This window comes from Elephantulus edwardii, unplaced genomic scaffold (assembly GCF_000299155.1).
Source record: "Elephantulus edwardii isolate Elephantulus edwardi_28Jun2011 unplaced genomic scaffold, EleEdw1.0 scaffold00020, whole genome shotgun sequence".
Classification (NCBI taxonomy): Eukaryota; Metazoa; Chordata; class Mammalia; order Macroscelidea; family Macroscelididae; genus Elephantulus; species Elephantulus edwardii.
The window spans coordinates 18,523,077-18,543,512 of record NW_006399770.1 but is presented as its reverse complement, the minus strand read 5'-3'; the positions used below and the strand labels follow the sequence as shown (position 1 = coordinate 18,543,512).

The 20,436-nt window shown below is 35.0% G+C and overlaps 1 protein-coding gene across 4 annotated transcripts in view; it reads left to right on the top strand.

Moving 5' to 3' along the window:
* The window catches only part of COL11A1 (collagen, type XI, alpha 1), a 380,126-nt gene that overhangs the window by 219,646 nt on the left and 140,044 nt on the right, over positions 1–20,436 (top strand). For all 4 annotated transcript variants that reach the window (XM_006882457.1, XM_006882455.1, XM_006882458.1 and 1 more), the window contains 5 exons: positions 5,166–5,219; positions 15,480–15,533; positions 17,060–17,167; positions 19,480–19,569; positions 19,824–19,877. In XM_006882457.1, coding sequence (XP_006882519.1) covers positions 5,166–5,219; positions 15,480–15,533; positions 17,060–17,167; positions 19,480–19,569; positions 19,824–19,877 — 360 coding nt within the window. The remainder of the gene's footprint in view (positions 1–5,165; positions 5,220–15,479; positions 15,534–17,059; positions 17,168–19,479; positions 19,570–19,823; positions 19,878–20,436) is intronic.

Below are 20,436 nucleotides of genomic sequence, written 5' to 3'. Positions count from 1 at the left end.
AAATCCAGCCGCTGAAAATCCTATGCTGTACCATTTCCGCTGACATGCATATGGTGCCGTGCATCAGACATGCTCAAAAGAAATTTTCAAAACAAAGACCATCCAGTGTTCTTATAACAGTTGTGATTTACTACCTCTGAACACTCACTTAAGGGTCAGCTTTCAGTCAGTTCTGAATCAACAGCACAAACCAATAACAACAATAGTTCTTGTAATTCACTTGCATGTAGTGTCTTGAAATTAATCAGTTCTTTGATAGAAAAAGAAATAATGGGTGCTGAAGAGTAATTCGTCTTTCAAATCTAGTTATTCCTTCAAACAAATTGGTTCTCTTTCAGGAATAAGAGATAAAGTGTGCGTATGTGTGTGTGTGTGAGAGAGAGAGAGACAGGGAGAGAGAGAGAATATTTGTGTGTAATGAGGTCCATTGATGGTCAGATTAGTAACATGCTCAGTGCCTCCCGAGAGGATATCAATTTGTATATGACTGTCCAGAGGCAACTCAGTGCATTTACCTGGTGACATACTTAAAATAATCTGGACAATTGTATTTCCGTGGAGCAATTTCTCTTCTGATATGTATTGATTTTTTTGGATGTAAATCATATATATATATATATATATATATATACACATACATAGATTGAGGCTTAAAGGTGTTCTCATTTTCAGTCTGTTAATCCTATCTTATTGTTGATTTATTTCTGAAGTAAATAATCATCCAATTTAAGGGGAAATGCTACTGTAATGTGATCAAGATATATACTATGACTGCCATGGAATACATTCTATTTATAGAAGTAATTGTGTTGCTGTATACCATTGAGTCAGAATCAAATCATCAGCTGATCATCTGGTGGGTTTTCAGAGGCAGTTAATTGCACGGGAGGAGAATGACCATCTTTTTCCTGTGGAGCGGCTGTTGGACTTGAACAGTGTGCCTTCAAGATTGCAGCACAGATTCTTACCACTCTTGTTGTTGTTGAGTACACTGAGGCAGAACTGACACATAGCTGACCCTCCATAGGGTTTTCAGGGGCAGTTGATCATTCGGGAGGTGAATGGCCATCCTTCCGCATGGCAGCTGGTGGATTCAAACCACATGCCTTTGGGATAACAGTGTAGTTCCCTTCTTGATCATGTGCTACCACCTAAAGTTTATGAATCAAGCATTTTTTCAAAAATGAAGTCACTGTGTGTATCATTTCCATCTTCCATTGATGGTTCTGTCCGTTATCTTGCCCAGAGAATTCACTAACATTGCAACTTCAGGCTTGAATATTCTCCTAGCTTGAGAAATGCTTTTGATTTTTCCAACTCTATACCTCTGCACATTTCAATATCCTTTACTTTGTTTTTCAAGCCACCCTGGGAAATGTCTTTTCTTTTATTTCCTCCTTTCACTTTAGCTATTCTGTGTTTAGAAGTGAGCTTCAAAGTCTCTTCTAACATCCACCTTAGTCTTTTCTTTCTTTTTTTAATCTTAATTTGTAAGATAAGATTAAGAAATTGTCTTAAATGTCTTTTTTTATACTTTATATTTTATACTAGAGACTGATGGACATTATTAATTAAACTGTGTAAGATATTATTTTAAGATTAGTTCATTGCTATTCTGGTCACAAAAGTAATCTGTGACACAACATAAAACTTACTGGGTAGTAGGGTTTACACTGGTCTCCACAACTATCAAGGCTTTACAATTTTTTTTATATTTTCTGGAAACTTGTAAAATGTAATGCCAGTAGGAAGTGAAAAAAATCTTTAACATTCATTCATAAGTGTGTTTGCATAGATTTTCTGTCATATATGGATGTCCTTACTTGGATAATTTTGTTTCTTCTACTTTTTACCCATTAGAGGGAGTTCTAATGACATAGTCTGCAGGGAGTTGCTCTGTTACCCAAAGGCCATGCTTCTCTGGTATTTTCAATTGACCAGCTGCTCCACAGGAAAAAGTGGGGTAATCTCCTCCCATGTGATTTACAGCCTTCAAAACTCAATGACAGGTCTCTGTGTATTTGTTCCAACTCAACCAGGATGATATTTTTCATTTTATAAATTAGATCAAGAGGGCAGTCTCTTTTAATCAATAAAGTTATTCTTTTTTAAGTAAATTCAGTAAAATTCTTTGGTAATTGATCTGCTTTATTTTATTGGTTAGTTGAGAAACATTAACATTAGTTGGGGTTAATTTTTAAGTTAAAAATATTTATATTTGTCAAATAAAAAAGATGATATGAATCTTTATGTAGTCTCTTACCACCAGTATCTAAGATATCAAAGTAAAGCCATTAAAGTCCTGTTGCATTAATCCAAGGGTAACATCACTTTGATCTAAGGCCAGTGTTTTTAAGGATTTTACAATCAAAGTTTGATCTATATCTCATGCATCAGCAAATATAGTGAAATATTTAACTTTTATCTTTACAGAAATGTTAGAAAACTTGTAAATGGTTTGTGCTGGTGGTAAAATATACAATATGAGAGGCATTTTAGTATAATGGAAAGAAAGGCAGATTAATTTTTATTATCCTTTAAATGTTATTCAGTAGGTTTTCAGGCAAATCTTTCCCTAACCCAGTCCAATCAAGTTGATTTTGACTCATGGTGACCTTCTATTGGGTTTTAAAGACTTAAATTTTAATGGAAAGCGACTACCTATTTTTCTCCCACAGAGTACCTGGCTGGTCCATTAGAAATGTTGACCTTTCAGTTAGCAGCTCAACCACATTATGCACAATGTTACCCAACAGGAAACCACATTTATTTTTATCTTTGTCAAGATAATGTTAGAGCACAGAAATTGGTTTTTATTTGTTCTTTTGAAGTATTAAACCTAGATCAAGTCTCAAAAACTCTCAAACTTATTGCTGTTGAATTAGAATCAACTCATTGCTGTCTCTCCAGTAGATTTTCAGAAACTGTCCATCACATGAAAGGAGATTGCCTGTATGCCTCTGGCAGAGCAACTGGTGTGTTCAAACTGCCGGAGAGGCATGCATGTCCTTTGGATTGGCAGCATTACTGCCTACTAACTATGCCACCAGAACTCCCTGTGATAACATGGATGAATAATAAGATCAAATTTACACCCTCTTAGAAGCAAACACACAAAATGTAAAAGCACCAACTACTACCACAATTCTGATTCAGCATTTTGTAGGGTATGACTTGACTGACCCATGGTTTTCAAGACTGTAAATCTTTTTATAAGCCAAGTGTCATGTCTTTCTCTACTGGAGCAGCTAGTGAGTTTTAAACACTGACATTTTTGTTCACAGCTGAATGCTTAGCTCCTGTACCACTATTGTTTGTCAGAGATGCAGTCTGATAGTAATTTACTGGGTATTTCTGTGTTGCACTATGCAAATGAATGCAGAGCTATAGCTTATGCTACCGTGCAACTCATGTCTGAGAATAGGTGTGTAATGTGTATTAATATTAAGTGACATCGAAGAATGTTTTGTGCCATCAGTTGAAAAAACATCATTTTGGTTTAAAAGAAGATGTTATTGTGTGCCATTGAGTCAGAACCGACTTATAGCTGACTCTCCAGTGGGTTTTCAGAGGCCATAGTACACAAGGCAGGAGGTTGTTCATTCCTCTCTAGTGGAGCAGCTAGTGAATTTAACCACATGCCTTTGAGATTGTATCTTCTTGCCAATAGGTCACCAGAGCTTCCTTATATATGACTATTAGTGCTCTTAAATAATTAAGTAGTGGTGGCTATATTTGTTGCAATAAAAGTGCTATTATTAGAAATGATTAGTGGTTTCCTTTTGTTCAGTAAGATGAGAATATTTCTGCATGTACTTCCTAAATATATTTTCATATTTGAGATTGAAACTTGGTGGAATTTAAAAGATGCATAATCTAAAGCATCGGATTAAGACAGACTAGGAAGAAGAAATGGCAATCTACTTCGGAAATATAACAGGCCTTCGGAAACCCTAAGTACAGTACAACACACATAGAGTAGAATAACAGATAATAGCACCTGAGGCTGAGGCCTCAAATTTGGAAACAGAAAGAAGGAGGAGCCGGTATAATCAGAAACTAATGATTAAAGCCAGGGCAATGGGGGTAGGTGTATCGGGATGAGTGAGACTGGATCAGGGCATGGCAGACTTCATGTTATACATAGAGTGGCTATGAGTTACAGGTGACTCAATGGCACATAACAACAACGACAAAAATGACGACAACAACAACATAATCTAAGTCTGAAAAAAATAGCCTATTTATACTAAGTGTTCAAAAGTAATCTCAAATAGTTACTTAATTAAAACTTAATTGCTTCATTTATTACTGTTTATATGACAAATATTACATACATTACAGATAACATAGTAGATTTGCTTTCCTGTAGTTAAATAATTTGGAAGTAGGAGTGTCATCCATAAGTATGTGATTCCAAGAGAATATTTAAGAAAACTTACTTGGAAATAACTAGATCTCACAATTCTACGACTGGTCATGTTGTCCTTTTTATGTGTCATCAAGTAGAAACTGATTTGCAAGTTACCCTGAAGTTTTAAAATCACACAGAACAAGATTACCTATCTTTCTCCCCTAGAACAGTTGGTTGATTCAAACCACACGCTTTTGATTAGCATGTCTCTTTACCTCTTAGTCACTAGAGCTCCCAGGTGAACACAGTACTTGTTTTTTTCTTTACTTGAAACAATAAAGATTTAAAGTACCACCATTTTATTTTTCCACATCCTTGTGTGATGTTCATTTTGCCACTAGAGGGTACTATCTTTCTCTGTTTTCCAAGTCTGAGAGCATGAGGCATTAGGAACAGATTAAAAAAAAAAAAAAAAAGGAGAACCCACAGGAGAAAATAACTCACTTTTACAAAAGTGAAAATACAAGGAATTATGCCTACACTTTTACAAGATATATCTGCAAATTAAATATATAAGTTTAAATTTCAAATGTATAGAGGAAAGTCTACAATTTTTCTTAGGTTTTTGCAATGAGATGTAATGAGACTGATGAGGTGTATGTGTGTGTGTTATATAAAATCTGTGGGACACCAAATACTGTATCTATTCAATGATAATATGATAGGATGTTCATTCAAAATATTGCCTTTATGCTGTACAATTTTTTAGGAAATATTAATGAATAGTGTTTTTTGATATTTGTGATTTCAGGGACCACCAGGAAAAGATGGACTCCCAGGGCACCCTGGACAGCGTGGGGAGACGGTGAGTGACTCCGTGCTTGTGGCTGACATTCAACATAGCTAAACTTTCATCAGATTACAGAATCACTTGAATGTTAACAGTTCTGTTCTGGCAATCAGGAAAAGGCAGGACTTTATTCTATTAAACACTTTTTTGAAATAGATAAGCCAGTAAGTACACAAATAGACCCATATTTATACTTAATACTCCTGATGTTTTAGGATATCAGATAGGAATAATTTTTCTTCCTTAATATCACGTTTAGGATGAGCTGAGGGAGAAGACCCCTTATTTTGGGGAAACCCACCAAAGTTGTAGCCATGATTTATCTAAAACTTTGACTGAAATCTTTGTTTACAAATACATTTCACTAACTCCACCCCACCTAACCTCTCTAAAGGAAGCTCTTTAGAATAAGTATGCAGAAAATATAGAATGCCTTTTCAAGAGCTAAAGGATGACATATTTGCTGAGATTGGAACCATCAGGCTATAATTGGTCCATAGCAATATCAAATGGACCTTCTCACCTCAAATTGCAGAGTATAAATAGGAAAATATAATTGAATTTTATTTTAAAACTTCAAGAAGAATTCTCTGGAGTTTTAAAATACCAAACAAACTTCAAGGCCTTAAATAAATAGGCTGAAAAATTTATCATGTGTAAAAAGTAGTTTAGGCAGACAGAGAAATTCACCCTTCCTGGAAGCTCAAATGCTGTTTAAGGACTTGGTGAGTTTGTTTGTTGATTTATTTATTCTGCTACTGTGACAAAACCATGTGTCTGGCTCTCCCAGTGGGTTGTTAGTCTAATAAAAAATCATCACAGGTTGGCATGTTTCCTTGGAATCAATTCTCTGCTTTCACTATTGATTAATTTTATCCAGATTTCTTAAAGAAACCACAACACAGGCAACCATTGACTATGTTTAAAATCATCTTGGGATATTCTGCCTGCATGAGGACATGTGTGGATTGCATCTCCATATGTGATGACAACTACTCTGCCATGGGGAAAAAAACCAAAAATCTGTCAGCACTGATCTGATTTCTATTTTGTTCACCAAATGACAACTTTCAGCTTAACAATTTTCAGTTTTAGTCAGATTAGAATGCTCAAAACCACGATCAAGAATTATTTACTGAGGCCCAAGAATCACATTGTTTGCCTTTCTCCCTGGGCATGAAATCTTCAAGACGGAATAAGATAAACTCTAAAGGAGAACTCAGAAGGTGGGAAAAATGATGAAATGAGCAAGTGCTTTTTCCGTTTACTTTCCCAGTGACTAACACAATGAACAGAAAGTAGAAAGAAACATACTGAGCTTTCAAAACTCTGGATGACAACTGAAGTGAGGAGGAATTTGAGTGAGTCCAGAGAAGAACAATTGAGATGGAACAGAAACCGGGAGAGTCATCCCATCAAAATCTGTGACAGTTGGCCTTGGCAGCCATCATGGATGTGTGTTGGAAAATACTCCCAAGAGAGAACACACAAAAAAATGCAAACTGAAGCTACTGTACCTTGATTTTTCAAATGTGTCACAATTTATATGAGAGTTCATGTGCCATACAACTGGGGTGATGGCAGAGGATACAGACTTGTGCTTTTTGTAAGAGTGCTGATGAAGCTTGCTGAGAACCAAGAAGGATGTACAGGAAGAGGGAATACTTCAACTGAACAGTTAAGACAGAGGGAAATGACTGGCTTTGACATAGAAGGACATATAGGAGAGGCTGTGCTGGTACTACTCAGAGAAAGACATAGAGGCCCCCTACTTCACCACACAAAACCAAGCCTCATTGCTTAACAGCTTCTGAGACTGGCTAATCACACAGCACCATGACAGTTTCCCAAGAAACCTTTTTCCAAGAGATAATTAGAGAATATTTCCCAGACCTTAACAGAGAACTAGGCTAACAAGCGCAACAACCTACACAAATCACAATTAGCAACATAAAATAAGCAGTTCTGGGTAATAAGCTAATAATATTCTCGAAAACTAAAAACTAGAGAAGACTTCTGAAAGAGGAAATATATCCTGTAATATAAGGGTTTTTCCATAAAACGTGAATTTTGCCCCAGAAACTGAAAACTGCAGAGCTATATAGATTAAAAAAAAAACCACACAATGAATGAATAATAACCAATCAAGAATGCTTTACTCAATAAAGTTTTCATCTAAATTTAAGAATAAATCAAGCCATTGGAAAACAGACAGAAGCTCTGTTCATCACTACTCTGCTAGTTTTGAAAATATTCAAGACGGTGTTCCAGTTGGAAAATTAAAAGAATTATATAAATACCTTAATCTATATACAATAAATATATAGTTTATGTATTGACATTAATAGAAATGTTAATCCTACTTTCACAGAAGTAGTAGGTAGGAAGACATCAGAAATAGATTCACCTTTAGAGTTATATGTTAACTTGTTTTTATGACAAGTATAAAATTGTAAATAGTATAATGTAATATATGTGGTAATCTCTGAGATGTCAACAAGAATAATACTCAGAAGAAGGAAGAAAGCAAAAATGCTTATCACAAGAAAGTAACCAAAAACAAACACAGGGGATGGGGAGAATCCTATAAGCCAAAGATACAAAACATTAAAAACCAAATTGCCAAATATGTGAGATGTAAGATCCCACCCCACCAAGTAATAACCTTGAATGTAAATGGTATAAATGCCTGATTCAAAAGACAGAGAGTGAGTATGGGTTAAATATAAAAGCATAACAAGATTATACACCCTTTTACTGTTGACAGGAAACATACCTTTGACATAGGACATAAACATAAATTAAAAAATGGGGGAAAAGTATTCTATAAATGAGTTTAATAAATATTCCATCATAACGTCACCAAATTAAATAGACTTTAATACAATGGTATTTCAAGAGGTAATGAAGGTCTGCAAAAGGAGTAAGGGCCACATGAGGTGGCCATATCTGACCTTTACTGAATTCACAAAGGAGAACTGTTCCTGTCAACAACATGATCAACACAAAAGCAATATCTATGAGGTGAGCTATGTCTCACATACTTCTGTATCTCTTTTTAGTCTCATCTCAGCATCAATATTTTTGCTTTACAGGGTCTAAAATCTGATGCTATAGCTCACAGACCTCACAAAACCATATTGAGAAAGTCAAAAGGTTATAATCCAGTTTGGTAGTAGAATACAGACAAGACAACTTCCAGTATATGTTTGCAGGTGACTCAGGCTTGAGCCTTATACCTATAACTAGTTTTACAAAGTTCTTAGTCCTGCCATTTATGACTCTCTCCTCCCCAGTCCTACAACAAACTTGGGCAAAGGTTCTTAGATATGGTCCTATGGTATAGCAGTCCCAGGGTCCCATCTCATGTTTTATTCATGATTCTCCACTGTGGCTACAATGGCTGTGGCATCCATTGACCCTTTTGGTCTGTCTGACATCTTGAAGAACAAATTGCATCCTCTGATTCTCTGCTGGAGGAAGATCTTCCTTCTGCTGCTGGATTCACTCAAATTAATGGTGAAACTAGGCAGTCCTCTTTGTGGATTGGTGAGATTGCCAGTCCCCTTGTGGATGGGCTAATATAACTTATTCACATATTCCCACTCATCCAAATGGCAAAGTTAAACAATGGCTAGAAAAGCCATTTTGAATAATCCCTTAACTACACAAGGACAGTACACAGAAGAGTCGATATAGCAAGAAGATATACTAATATAAAGGGATAAATAGACAACTCAATGCTAATACTAGGAATTTTAACCCTTCTATTTTAATTTATTGATGCCTTTGAATTGTAGTGCTGGAGAAGAGTCTTGAACATACCATGGTCAACCAACAAAACAGATATGTCTTTCTTAGAGAGGGTGAAATCAAATTTCTCCCTGAGACTAGGATTTTGAAACTCCATCTCATATACTTTGGGTATGTGACCAGGAGGGACCAGTGCTTGGAGAAGGACATTATGCTTGGAAGGGTGGAGGGACAGCGCAGGAGAGGAAGACCTAAGATGAGATGGGTTGATACAGTGACAGAGGCAGGCTTCTGAGTTGTTGTACATAGGGCCACTGTGAGTCACAGGTGACTTGATGGTATATAACATCCACTTTCATTTATATCTAAAACTTCTAAAAAGATGCTCCCAAAGAGTACTGAGAACTTGTATTTAAAACTAACAACGAATTGGTCCTAGTGGACATATAAAAAGCACTCTATCAACTATTAAAACAGCACATACTCTTTACTAGCCCACATTGTTGATAATTTCCAAGAATAGACTTTATGCTAGCACAAGTAGCAAGTCTCAACAAATTTAAAAAATATTAAAATCACACAAAACATTCTTTGGGGCCTTAATAGTACACAGCTAGAAGTTAACAACAAAAAAAAGTGGAAAATACTCAGAAAGTAAATAATATGCTATTGAAAAACTACTGGATTCTAGAGGAAATCAAAAGTGCAATAAAATATTCCTATGATCAGAGAAAAAGAAAACACAGCATATCAAAACTACTGTTGTTCATTGCTGTTGAGTTGGAATTGACTCTTAGTTGAACTGTCCAAGAGATTTTAGAGGGCACACAGGAGGTTATTACCTATTTTTCTTCTATGGAGTTGCTGGTAGAATCAAATTGCTTGTCTTTGGTTGGCAAAACCCAAAATTTTTGTGGCACAGTGAAAAGAAAGTAAACAAGCAAAACCTCCAACCTCAACAAGAATAGTAACAAAAATTGAACATAAAAAGCCCTTTTTCCTAAGAAATAAGTTCACAGCAATAAATGACTACATTTAAGAAAAAAATTTAAAAAAACACACAAAATCCATTAACTTAATTGACAACTTTAACAAATAGAAAAGGAAAGAAAAAATGAAGCCAGTAGTTACGAGAAAAAATTGAAATAATAGTGATCAATTAAAAATAACTCTAACACACTACTATAGAGTTGTTGTAACTCATAGCAACTTTCCATGATATTTTGAGGCTATAAATCACAACAAGAAGAAACTTATTACCTTTCTCCTTAGGAGCCTCTAATTGATTTGAGTCACTTTTGAGTTAGCAACTTCATCCACAGTGTACAATGACACTGAGATCCCTAGAATAAATATCAAAGCAGAAAAAAAATAATAAAAAGAATTAACAATGTCTGAAATTTGTTATTTAAAAGGATCACTCAAGTGGACAAATCACTGGCTAGATTGACTAAAGGGGGGGGGGGCGGAGGAGGAATAGAGGCCACTAACTAAATGAAGAAATAAAGTTTGTGATCAGTACTGATCCCAAAGAGAAAAGAAGATCATATTAGTTGTTTTATTTATATATTGCCTCTATAACAGAATTGTTGCAGGTGGATAATTTTAGCAGATAGAAACTTGTTTTCTCAGAGTTTAGATAGCTAGAAATTAAAAATGAAAGTGCTGAGTTTAGGAGAAGGCTTATTTTCTTCATTGTAGTGAAATACTTACCACTTTCCAGCATCTATGGAGCTGACATTGCATAGAGATTTCCATGTGTCAAAAAATTCCCAGTGCAAGGACTCCAGGTACAAAGGATGAATTCCACTCCTAGCTCTTTATCAATGGTGGTGTTCACCTCTCTCTGCTACTTTTCACTTCTTTTGCTTTTAAGATAGAAAAAAGTGTTGAAGCCACATGCCAGTGAAATTCCCTTATATCATATCAGGACTTTCATGGCATTGTGGCTTTTGCATTCTAACTTAAATATGCTTATAACTGATTGACTTGTCATATCAAAGGAGAAAATTTTACATAACTACAATATGGCGTTATTGCATCCAAACCAAGAATCATGACCTAGTCATATTTTGATGTACATGTTCTAGTAAATGACAGCAAGAAAACTGTGCATTCCAACATACTTTGAAAATTTGCATGAAATGGGGGGGTGCTAGAAATTCATTACCTACTCTAACACACAGAAAATGTAAACATACTCATTAGAAAATTGTCATTTAAAGATATAATTTAAAACTTCTGTTGTTAAATACTGGAGTCGCTTGTGTTTCATAGCAGCCCTATGTACAAGAGTACTAAACTCTGTTCTATCATTAGCCAGTATCACAGTCTCAGACACACGTACCCTCATTGCTCTAGTTACTGTGCTAATTCACCTCATCTGAGGTCTTCCTCTCCTGCGCTATCCTTCCCCTCTTCCAAGAATGATGTCCTTCTCCAAGGACTGGTCCCTCCTTGCCACATGCACAAAGTATGTGAGACAGAGCTTCAAAATTCTTGCCTCCAAGGAGCAGCCTGATTTCACCTTCTCTAGGACAGATCTATTTCTTATCTTGGCAGTCCATGGTAAGTTCAATACTCTTCTCCAACACCACAATTCAACTCTTCTGTCATCCTTGTTCATTGTCCAGCTCTCAGATGCATAGCAAGTAATTGTGAAGACCAAGGCTTGGATCAGGTGGATATAAGTCTCTAGACTGACATTGTTGCTCCCAAGTACTCTGGATTGGTTCTTGACAGCAGATTTTCCTCAATGCAATTTGTTTTTTTTTATTTCCTTGCTACTGGTAAGAAGAGTGGTGTTTGTGGAGCCAAACAAGCTGTTAAACCATTAACAATCTTAATCTCTTCTCTTTCTATCATGATGCTGCCAATTGAACCTTCATTTTCTTGATGTTGATCTTCAATCTATATTGTAGACTACAGTCCTTTACCTTCTGCAGTAAATACTTCAAGTCTTCCTTGGTTTCAGCAGGCAAGGTTATGTCATCTGCATAGCACAGGTGGTTGATGAGTCTTCCAGCAATCCTGTTGCTACATTCCATCTCATAAAATATAATCTCCAAAATGATCTATTCTGCATATAGATTAAAAAAAATATGGAGATAGAATGCATACCTGACATACACTTTTTCTGATTTTGAACCATGCAGTATATCCTTGCTCTGTTCTGACATCTGCTTCCTTGTTGAAGTATAGGTTTCCCAAAAGCTAAGGAAAGATTAAAGAAAGATTAAAAACTACTACTGACAACAAAAAAAGATCAAAAGAGGTGAATTCTACCATTAATGAAAAATGACATGAATTCCACTCAATCACTTTAAAAATATAAAAGAAGTGCTGCTAAATTCTTTATTTAAAGAATAGACATAAAATCCTTATGAACAAAAATGCAAAAATTTTATCAAACTAAAAAAAATATAGCAACTTATTAAGAATGTTATCCATAATAATGAAAGGGTGTTTATAGGAGAATTACAAGAGTGAGTTGTAAGGTTGTTTAGAAAAAGCAATGTAATAAACTACACTTTACAAAGAGAAAATGAACCATCTTATTTCATCAACTGATGAAGAAAAGACATTGTATAAAATTCAGCCCAGTTTTCTAATAAAAATAACTGTAAAATAAGTATAGAAGAAAAACTTCTCAGCATAATTAGGTGATTATATGCTAAATAAACAGCCAGCATTATGTAGACAAAGACCATGAATCTTCTCTTTTTGGTTACGGCTTACTCTATTGACCTTTTATCAAAAAGTTAGAAATGCTCTTCATTTATTCCTTTTGTCAAAGCAAGTTTTTTTCATCTACATATTATGTCATTAGTGATACTTCCTCCAATTCTGATTACAAGTACTTAAAATGATCCCTTGTCTCTAATTATTTATTCAATGTAAAGCTAGAATACCAGGAAAGGATAGACAGTTACATAAAATTTTTTACCTTTTAAACTACTCAGTATCGTTTTTTCCAATAATTGTATATCATTCCATGCTCAAGTTTCCCATATGCACATTAAGTGACCTGGAAATGTGTTTCTTAGTGATTCTAATTATCCATGAATAAATGAAAATAATTTCTTCTTTCTTTGATTAACATTTTGGTTTTATTCTATCACTGACCCTTTCAACAAACCAGCTCTGTTCTTATTGATGGTTTCAACTAATAAATTTAGTTTTATCATATGCTAACATTGAACAAGAGAACTATTTTTCATCTCTAAAATGTTTGTGTTTGTAGTATATTTTCAAGATTCTGTGGGTCAAATGTGTTATATACTTGAAAAGATACTGAATGTCTTGAAAAAGCATGCATATGGAAAATACTGTCTCCTAGCACCCCTAAAATCATGTCATGAGAATGTACTTTCAGCAATGTTTCTTTCTTTTTTGAGTATATGAGTGTTAACATCTGAGATGGAAATATTTTAATATATGATATGTAACATGAATGTTAATCATGAGATGCAAATTTTCCATAACTTTCCAAATGGGGAATTTATTTTGAAGCATTTATTGTTGTTACAATAATTTTGTTTATTGTATCCTTGTTCATTCGGTTACTAAGAGGAAAAAAATTAAAAACTTGAAAAATATTTAAATTCTAAATTGCATTTACATCCTCACAGTAAACTTATTTAAAAGTGACTAAAGAACAATAGGCACAGGAACAGTCTGTGCACATGCATATAGCATGTGGAATAGAAATGGCTTTTTGGAAAAAGGTGAGATCAACATGGCTGGAATTTAAAGTACAAATTAGGGTTAAAACGTAACAGTGAACAACCAAATGTCGTGTAGAATGAATTCTGTTATAGATACAAGAATGAGTTGCTTTGACTCTCTGTTGTGATGCGTTGTTTCTGGCTAACCTTAATGAGAGAGTGAAGCTGATTAGAAAAATATTGTGATGGCCCAAGAAGCATACAGTTTTGATTTGAATTAAGGGAAACTGTATTTGTAAGTTTATAAGGTCCCACTCTTTAGATAAATGACTTACAGAGACTCAGAACTCAGAAAAGTAAGAGAAAACACTCTCCTAAAAAAGGATAGAAATTCAAAGAAAAGGCCTTCATTCAATGTGCTCAATTTTAACAATGATCAGTTTGAGCGCTGTGTATATTATACAGTTGAACATGCTCAACTTAGACACTTACTGTGAGAGTTTTGGGGTTGAGAACAGATAAAAGTTGAGAAATGGTTGGGTCTTTAGCATATAGATGGCAATTTTGATCATGGATACTCGGAAATAATCCAAGAAGTGGCGAAGTAAGTACACACACAGACACGGGGAGGGGGGCAGAATATAGTAAGATATGAGCAGTTCATTAATTTCCAAGAAAATCAATTAAGGTTAAAATTAGGCAGTCAAGTTGTTATTTTGTTTTTTTAAAAGCTAAATAAATCTTGTGATATTTTCCCTCTCAATTGATTGGTTATTTACTATTTCTAAAAATAGTTCAAGTGGAACCCTGATGGTTTTAAGAATTATGGGGTTTCAAAAATAGAATAAATTCGTTTTCTTTCCCTGTAACATCAATTACAGTAATTACAAACACATTTAACTTTTAATTATCTTCATGTAGAAGGGTTATAACATTTTGTTAAGAGAAAATATTCAACTTTACTTATCAGAAAGGTTGAGAGTCAAAATTTGAGGCTACCTAATTGCTTTTTAGCTTTCTCATTTTAGTCTGATTAGATGGCACAGTGAATAAAGTTTCTACATCAGTTTTCTGTAATTCAGTTCTTGGAAAGCTAAATATTTCTTTAAGTTTTTCTCAGTATTTGGTATATATTTATCAAACTGTTAGATGTAATTAACTTATATCTGGGATAAGTTTTCCAGTCATAATGCAATGATGCAGAATGAATAAAGGAGCCTAGAAAAATGCAGACAGAAGACTACATGCCCAAAGGCATTACTTAGCATGTCTATTCTGCTCACATGTACTAGATTTTGTTTTCACGACTACAATCTTTTAAAAGTGCATTTGGAACTATACCTTTCTTTAAAAGATTTCAGAAAGAACAATCCACTAAAATGCTGAAATGATTACTCATCAGACAAAATACTCTCTTTTAAATTTGTTGGAATAGAATAAAAATTAATGCATTAATATCAGACTATGTATTTATCTCTTGATACAAGGTTCCATATGCTACCTGAGTCATTATTAATCTTATTTACAGTTTTTTTCTGTTTAAAATTCTGTTCATTGTTTGCTCAGAGGAACGGGGCTAAGATTATTTTTATTCTACTTACTCTCTTACTTCACATTTCTTAAATGTGAATTTTTTTAATGTTATTATTGAAGTGCAATTTGAAGTAGGATAGATGCTAAATATATAATTTTAAAGATAATTGTAATATAATCACTCATGTGAAAACATTTTAAAATAAATATTTGAGTTGAATATTAATTTCTTTAATCATGACTTGCTTGCTTATCTCATAGAATATTTATTTCTACTTCATTTCATGCAAATTTTTACAGCTTATAATTTTTTTTTCCTTAGGGGTTTCAAGGCAAGACTGGCCCTCCTGGACCAGGAGGTGTTGTTGGACCACAAGTATGTTCCTTTATTTTGCTTTCCTAACAAGATTTATTTCTTAATCTCTTATCCCTTTGTTATTAAATTGTGTAATATCCATCCATTTTGTTATGATTTAATATAATTTAATTTTATATTTCAGAAAAAAATTTATGTATGCAACATCAAACAAAATCTAGCAAACTCTTCCTTAGCCAAAGCAGTGTCTCATTTATCCATATGAACAAAATCAAATTGTAACGTAAATCAGAAAATTCACAATGACTCAAATATTGAAGTTTGAAAATGGCAAAAACTATAATTTTTTAAAGCAATGCTTTATTAAATAGTTTGACCACTATCTCTTCCCTGAATTTTAAATTATAAAATGAATTTTTGGTCTCTACGCATTAATTAAATTTGGAAGCAAACTTGTTTTAATCTACCAGCTACTTCATGGGAGAAAAATGGGCAGTCATCACCCCTGTGCAATTTATTGCCTGTGAAAATCTGCTGGAGGGTCAGCTATGAGCCAGTTCTGACTCAATGATACTCAGCAACAACATATTATATTAACAGGATAAAATGAATCTTTGAGTGTCACAACATAATAAAATGTCCACATATGTAATATATTATTCTAAGTAGGGTCAGTTATGGGTTGGATCTGACTTGTCAGTGCATAACAACAACTAAAGGTTTTAATCTATCTAAAATTATTTCAAATAGGAAAAGTTTTTTTCATTGTGTTCTTAAAGTTAGAGGATGGTACTCCATGAGCAACTTTAGTAACATTTTCTTCTGCATAGCAGTTTTACATTTAGAGTGTCCTTTTATACATCTTTAACATAAATCTAACATTTTTCTCTATTTTAAGTATAGATAGAGAGTAACTGCTCACTATTCCCTATCTACACCAGAAAGCTTATTAAACTCTAGTACCACAACATAGTACCACTCAGGGGACTCTTAAATGGCCTGACATTTTTCACTTTGGCATTTTCCAGCAATTTAAGTCAGCTGGCTATTTGTTAAAGCCTTCAGCCTAAAGAAACTGCCAGCCCAAACACACTCCCTCCAGGATCCTTCTGGCACTTTCCCTAGACTTTGTCAAATGAATATAGATTAACAGAGAGACGGTCTCCAGTCCACTAAATCCAGAGAGAACACATTGGCCATTTGAGTTTCAGCAGACCAAGGTTTCTTATCAAGCAGAAACATGTTGAGCATCTACCAGTGTATCAATGTAGTACCAATACCTCTTTACTCTTACACTTATCTGATATCTTGTCTAACATTATGGTCTGGGATATAACTAATAGACACAATTTTCATTTTTTAAGTTACACATACACACACACATACATACACACACACCCTATCTAACATTTCACATACCCTATTTATATTCCTTCCAGGTTTATTTTCAATGGTTATAGAGTATCTTTTAAGACATCATCCTAAAAATAAATGTAGATGATGAAGGTTTGTGAAAGGAAATGCAGTTTATCTTGAGTTTGGGTTATCTTTGCTAAAAACTAAGAGCTTTCTCTTCATTAATTTAGGGTCCTACTGGTGAGACTGGTCCAATAGGTGAACGTGGACATCCTGGCCCTCCTGGTCCTCCTGGTGAGCAAGGCCTTCCTGGTGCAGCAGGAAAAGAAGGAGCAAAGGTAAACACAATTAGAGAATTTGCTGGACTGGAAATACTTCTTCACCTTACCCAGCCTCTTCTCAGTCCTGCCCTTTGATTCTCCATGTTTAGATATACTAGTTAAATGAATATATGAAGCTATATAAAAAAATCATTCAGTATGTGTTTGTTTTACTGCAAAACATTACTGAACAATAACATAACTTTATGGAGTTTCCGCAAGTAGTTGTTAAATGAAAATCATGGTAGAATACTCTGCCAAAACAACCACAGTATTTTACCGAGTTGTTGGAGATAACTTGCTGTAATTCAGATGAGTTAGAGATTGAATAAGTTCTTAAATGTCAGTTAAAACATGCTACTGAAAGCCATGGCAGGAAAATGGGCAAGTTCAGACAGGTTTTATAGGCAATAATAACTAAATGAGGCTATTAAAATTATACAACAGGGCCAAGTTCATAGACCAATTGGAAGGTCAACAAGAGAGTGAGAGTCATAATTTAACAATTAGATTGTATGCCATGATCCTGAATATTCCCTCAGTTCTGATATGTAACCATTGCCTGTCTTTGAACACTCTTTGAAATATTGCCTATAGAGGAAAAGACTAGAGAGCTCTATCAGATGTAATAGTGTTAATTTATATTGTTTTTGTTGTGTGCCGTCAAGTTGCCTGTGGCTCATGGCAGCCTTATGTACAAAAGCTCTGGACCCTGTCCTATTCTAAGCCAAATTCACTGTTTCTGACATACCTATTCCTATTACCCCAGTCACTGTGTTATTCCATCTTATCCAGAGTTTTCCTCTATTGTGCTGTCCTTCCACACTCTCAAGCATGACATCCTTCTCCAAGTACTGGTCACTCCTTGCAACATGTCCAAAATATGTCAGACAGAGCTTCAAAATCCTTGCCTCCAAGGAGCAGCCTGGTTTCACCTCTTTAGGTCCGACTTGTTTGTTCTCTTAGCAGTCCATGATATTTTCAATACTCTTCTCTGGCACCACAACTCAAAGGCATTGATTCTTCTTATGTCACCTTTATTCATTGTCCAGCTCTCAAATGCATAGCAAGTAATTGCGAAGACTATGGCTTAGATCAGCCACACTTTACTCTCTAGATAGACATTGTTACTCTTCAGTGTTCTAAGCAGGTCCCTGACATCAGGTTTTTCCACGTCCTAAATGTATGATTACCCTAAAATTAAACTCTATGCCATCAAGTCAGTTTTGACTTATTGAAAACTTCCTTGAGATTTCCGAGGCTAGAAATCTTTAGGAGAAGAAACTACCTCATCTTCTCTTCCGTGAAATTACTGATGGGCTCAAATTGCTGATCTTCCACTTAACAATCCACCACTTGAACATATGTGATATTCTGTAAAATATTTTAATCATTAGCTAATGAGAAAGGAACAACAATGTGGGGAAGGTGGAGTCTGAACTAACTACATAAGGAGGAAATGTCCCCACCAGCAAATATACAGTATAAAACCAATTGCTATGTCAGACATCACAAACACACACACACATACATACACACACACACACACACACACACACACACGTGCGCGTGCTCCTGTACCTACTTCTACTAATTACTGAGTCTGATATCTATTGCAAATAGACGATACAGACTTTGCAGAATCTCCTATTACATTCACAATTGCAGGATGAAATAGATTGGAAGTTGTAGGGGGCAAAGGATATCACACAGTGTAAATGCAGGTTTCATGAACCGCAACCAAGCCAGATGAACAGCAGGACAAAATTTCTCAATTAGTTCAGACATCTTTTCAGTCAACAAGGGAAAGTCCAGGTTCAGACCAGCAACACAAATGCAAGAAGCCTCTGGTTTCCTCAGTCACCCAGCAAGCTTTTTCTCATAAAGGCACAAATCCATTTTCCTTTCTCTCATACAGAAAGCAAAACCTTTATGTGTGATTTCATTTTCCAGGCTCTGCCAAGCTTGCCTCACTGTAGTCTGTCCACAGTCTGGTTAGCGTTCTCTTTTGTGTAAGTTTCACAGCTGTTGATGATGTTGAAGATCCTGATTAACAGGATCTACATATCTACAGATGAGGTAGCTGGAGACCATGATACCAGGGGAGCTAAGGATGGTGTGTGGAACCTCAAAGATTCATTTAACTTTCATGTCCTACTTGGCCTTGTGGGCAGACCAAAGGCAATGAATAGAATAACAAAACAAAACAGAAAAATCCTACCACCACAGCTAAAATTTGGGATTTATTTATAGTAACTTAGAGGCACTCACAATTTAATTTGTGTAAATGGGTTGAAATTACTCTTTACCAATGAATGTATTTTTTTCAGGGTGACCCAGGTCCTCAAGGTATCTCAGGAAAAGACGGACCAGCAGGATTACGAGGTTTTCCAGGTGAAAGAGGTCTTCCTGGAGCTCAGGTACTATCAATATATAGGTAAAACATGTGAATAAAAATTACTTATTAGGAGGACTTTTATCTAGTGTTAAATAAATTTGATGTATAATTAAAGTAAGATATATATTTGGTTATATAATATATAAAACAATTTTTATTTGTGTTTGAGAACACATATCTTTATTTTATAATTCATAAAATTGCTCTTATTTATGTTTGATTCACATAGATTAATTTTCTTTGTCTTTGGGTTCCCCCCACCCTCACTTTCTCCAGGGCGCATCTGGTCTGAAAGGAGGAGAAGGTCCCCAAGGCCCACCAGGTCCAGTTGTAAGTATGCTGATAATAGCTAGCTACACTATCAATAGTAGCAAATTACATTTCTTCTTTCATTACTCACATGCTGTGTTCCTGAAATGTGTGGAAGAGAAAATAAACACATGTCAATCAAATCAGCCAATGCCTGGTTTCTACTAATTGCAAACATTAATGAGTGTGGCAACAGATGGTTTTAGACAAATGGAACTATTGCTTCACTACTGCTGTTAGAAGGTAAAACAGGCAGTCTTGCTTATTGCAATATCAAAGAAAATAAATCATAATTGTGAACATAGAAACATTTTCATGAAAGACTGAATAGACTATAGTTTTAAAAGTTACTACTACATTCATCTCTGTCTTCTCATTTTAAAATTTATCTGAATAGAAATATTCAGTTTCTCATATATTGTTTCCTATCATCTATTGGGGAGCTCTGGTGGCCCAGCGGCAAGAAGCTGCACTGCTATCCAGAAGGCATGTGGTTCAAGGCCACCAGCTGCTTCACGGGAGAAAGATGGGCATTCTCCTTGTGTTTAACTACCTTTGAAAACCTGCTGGAAAGTCAACT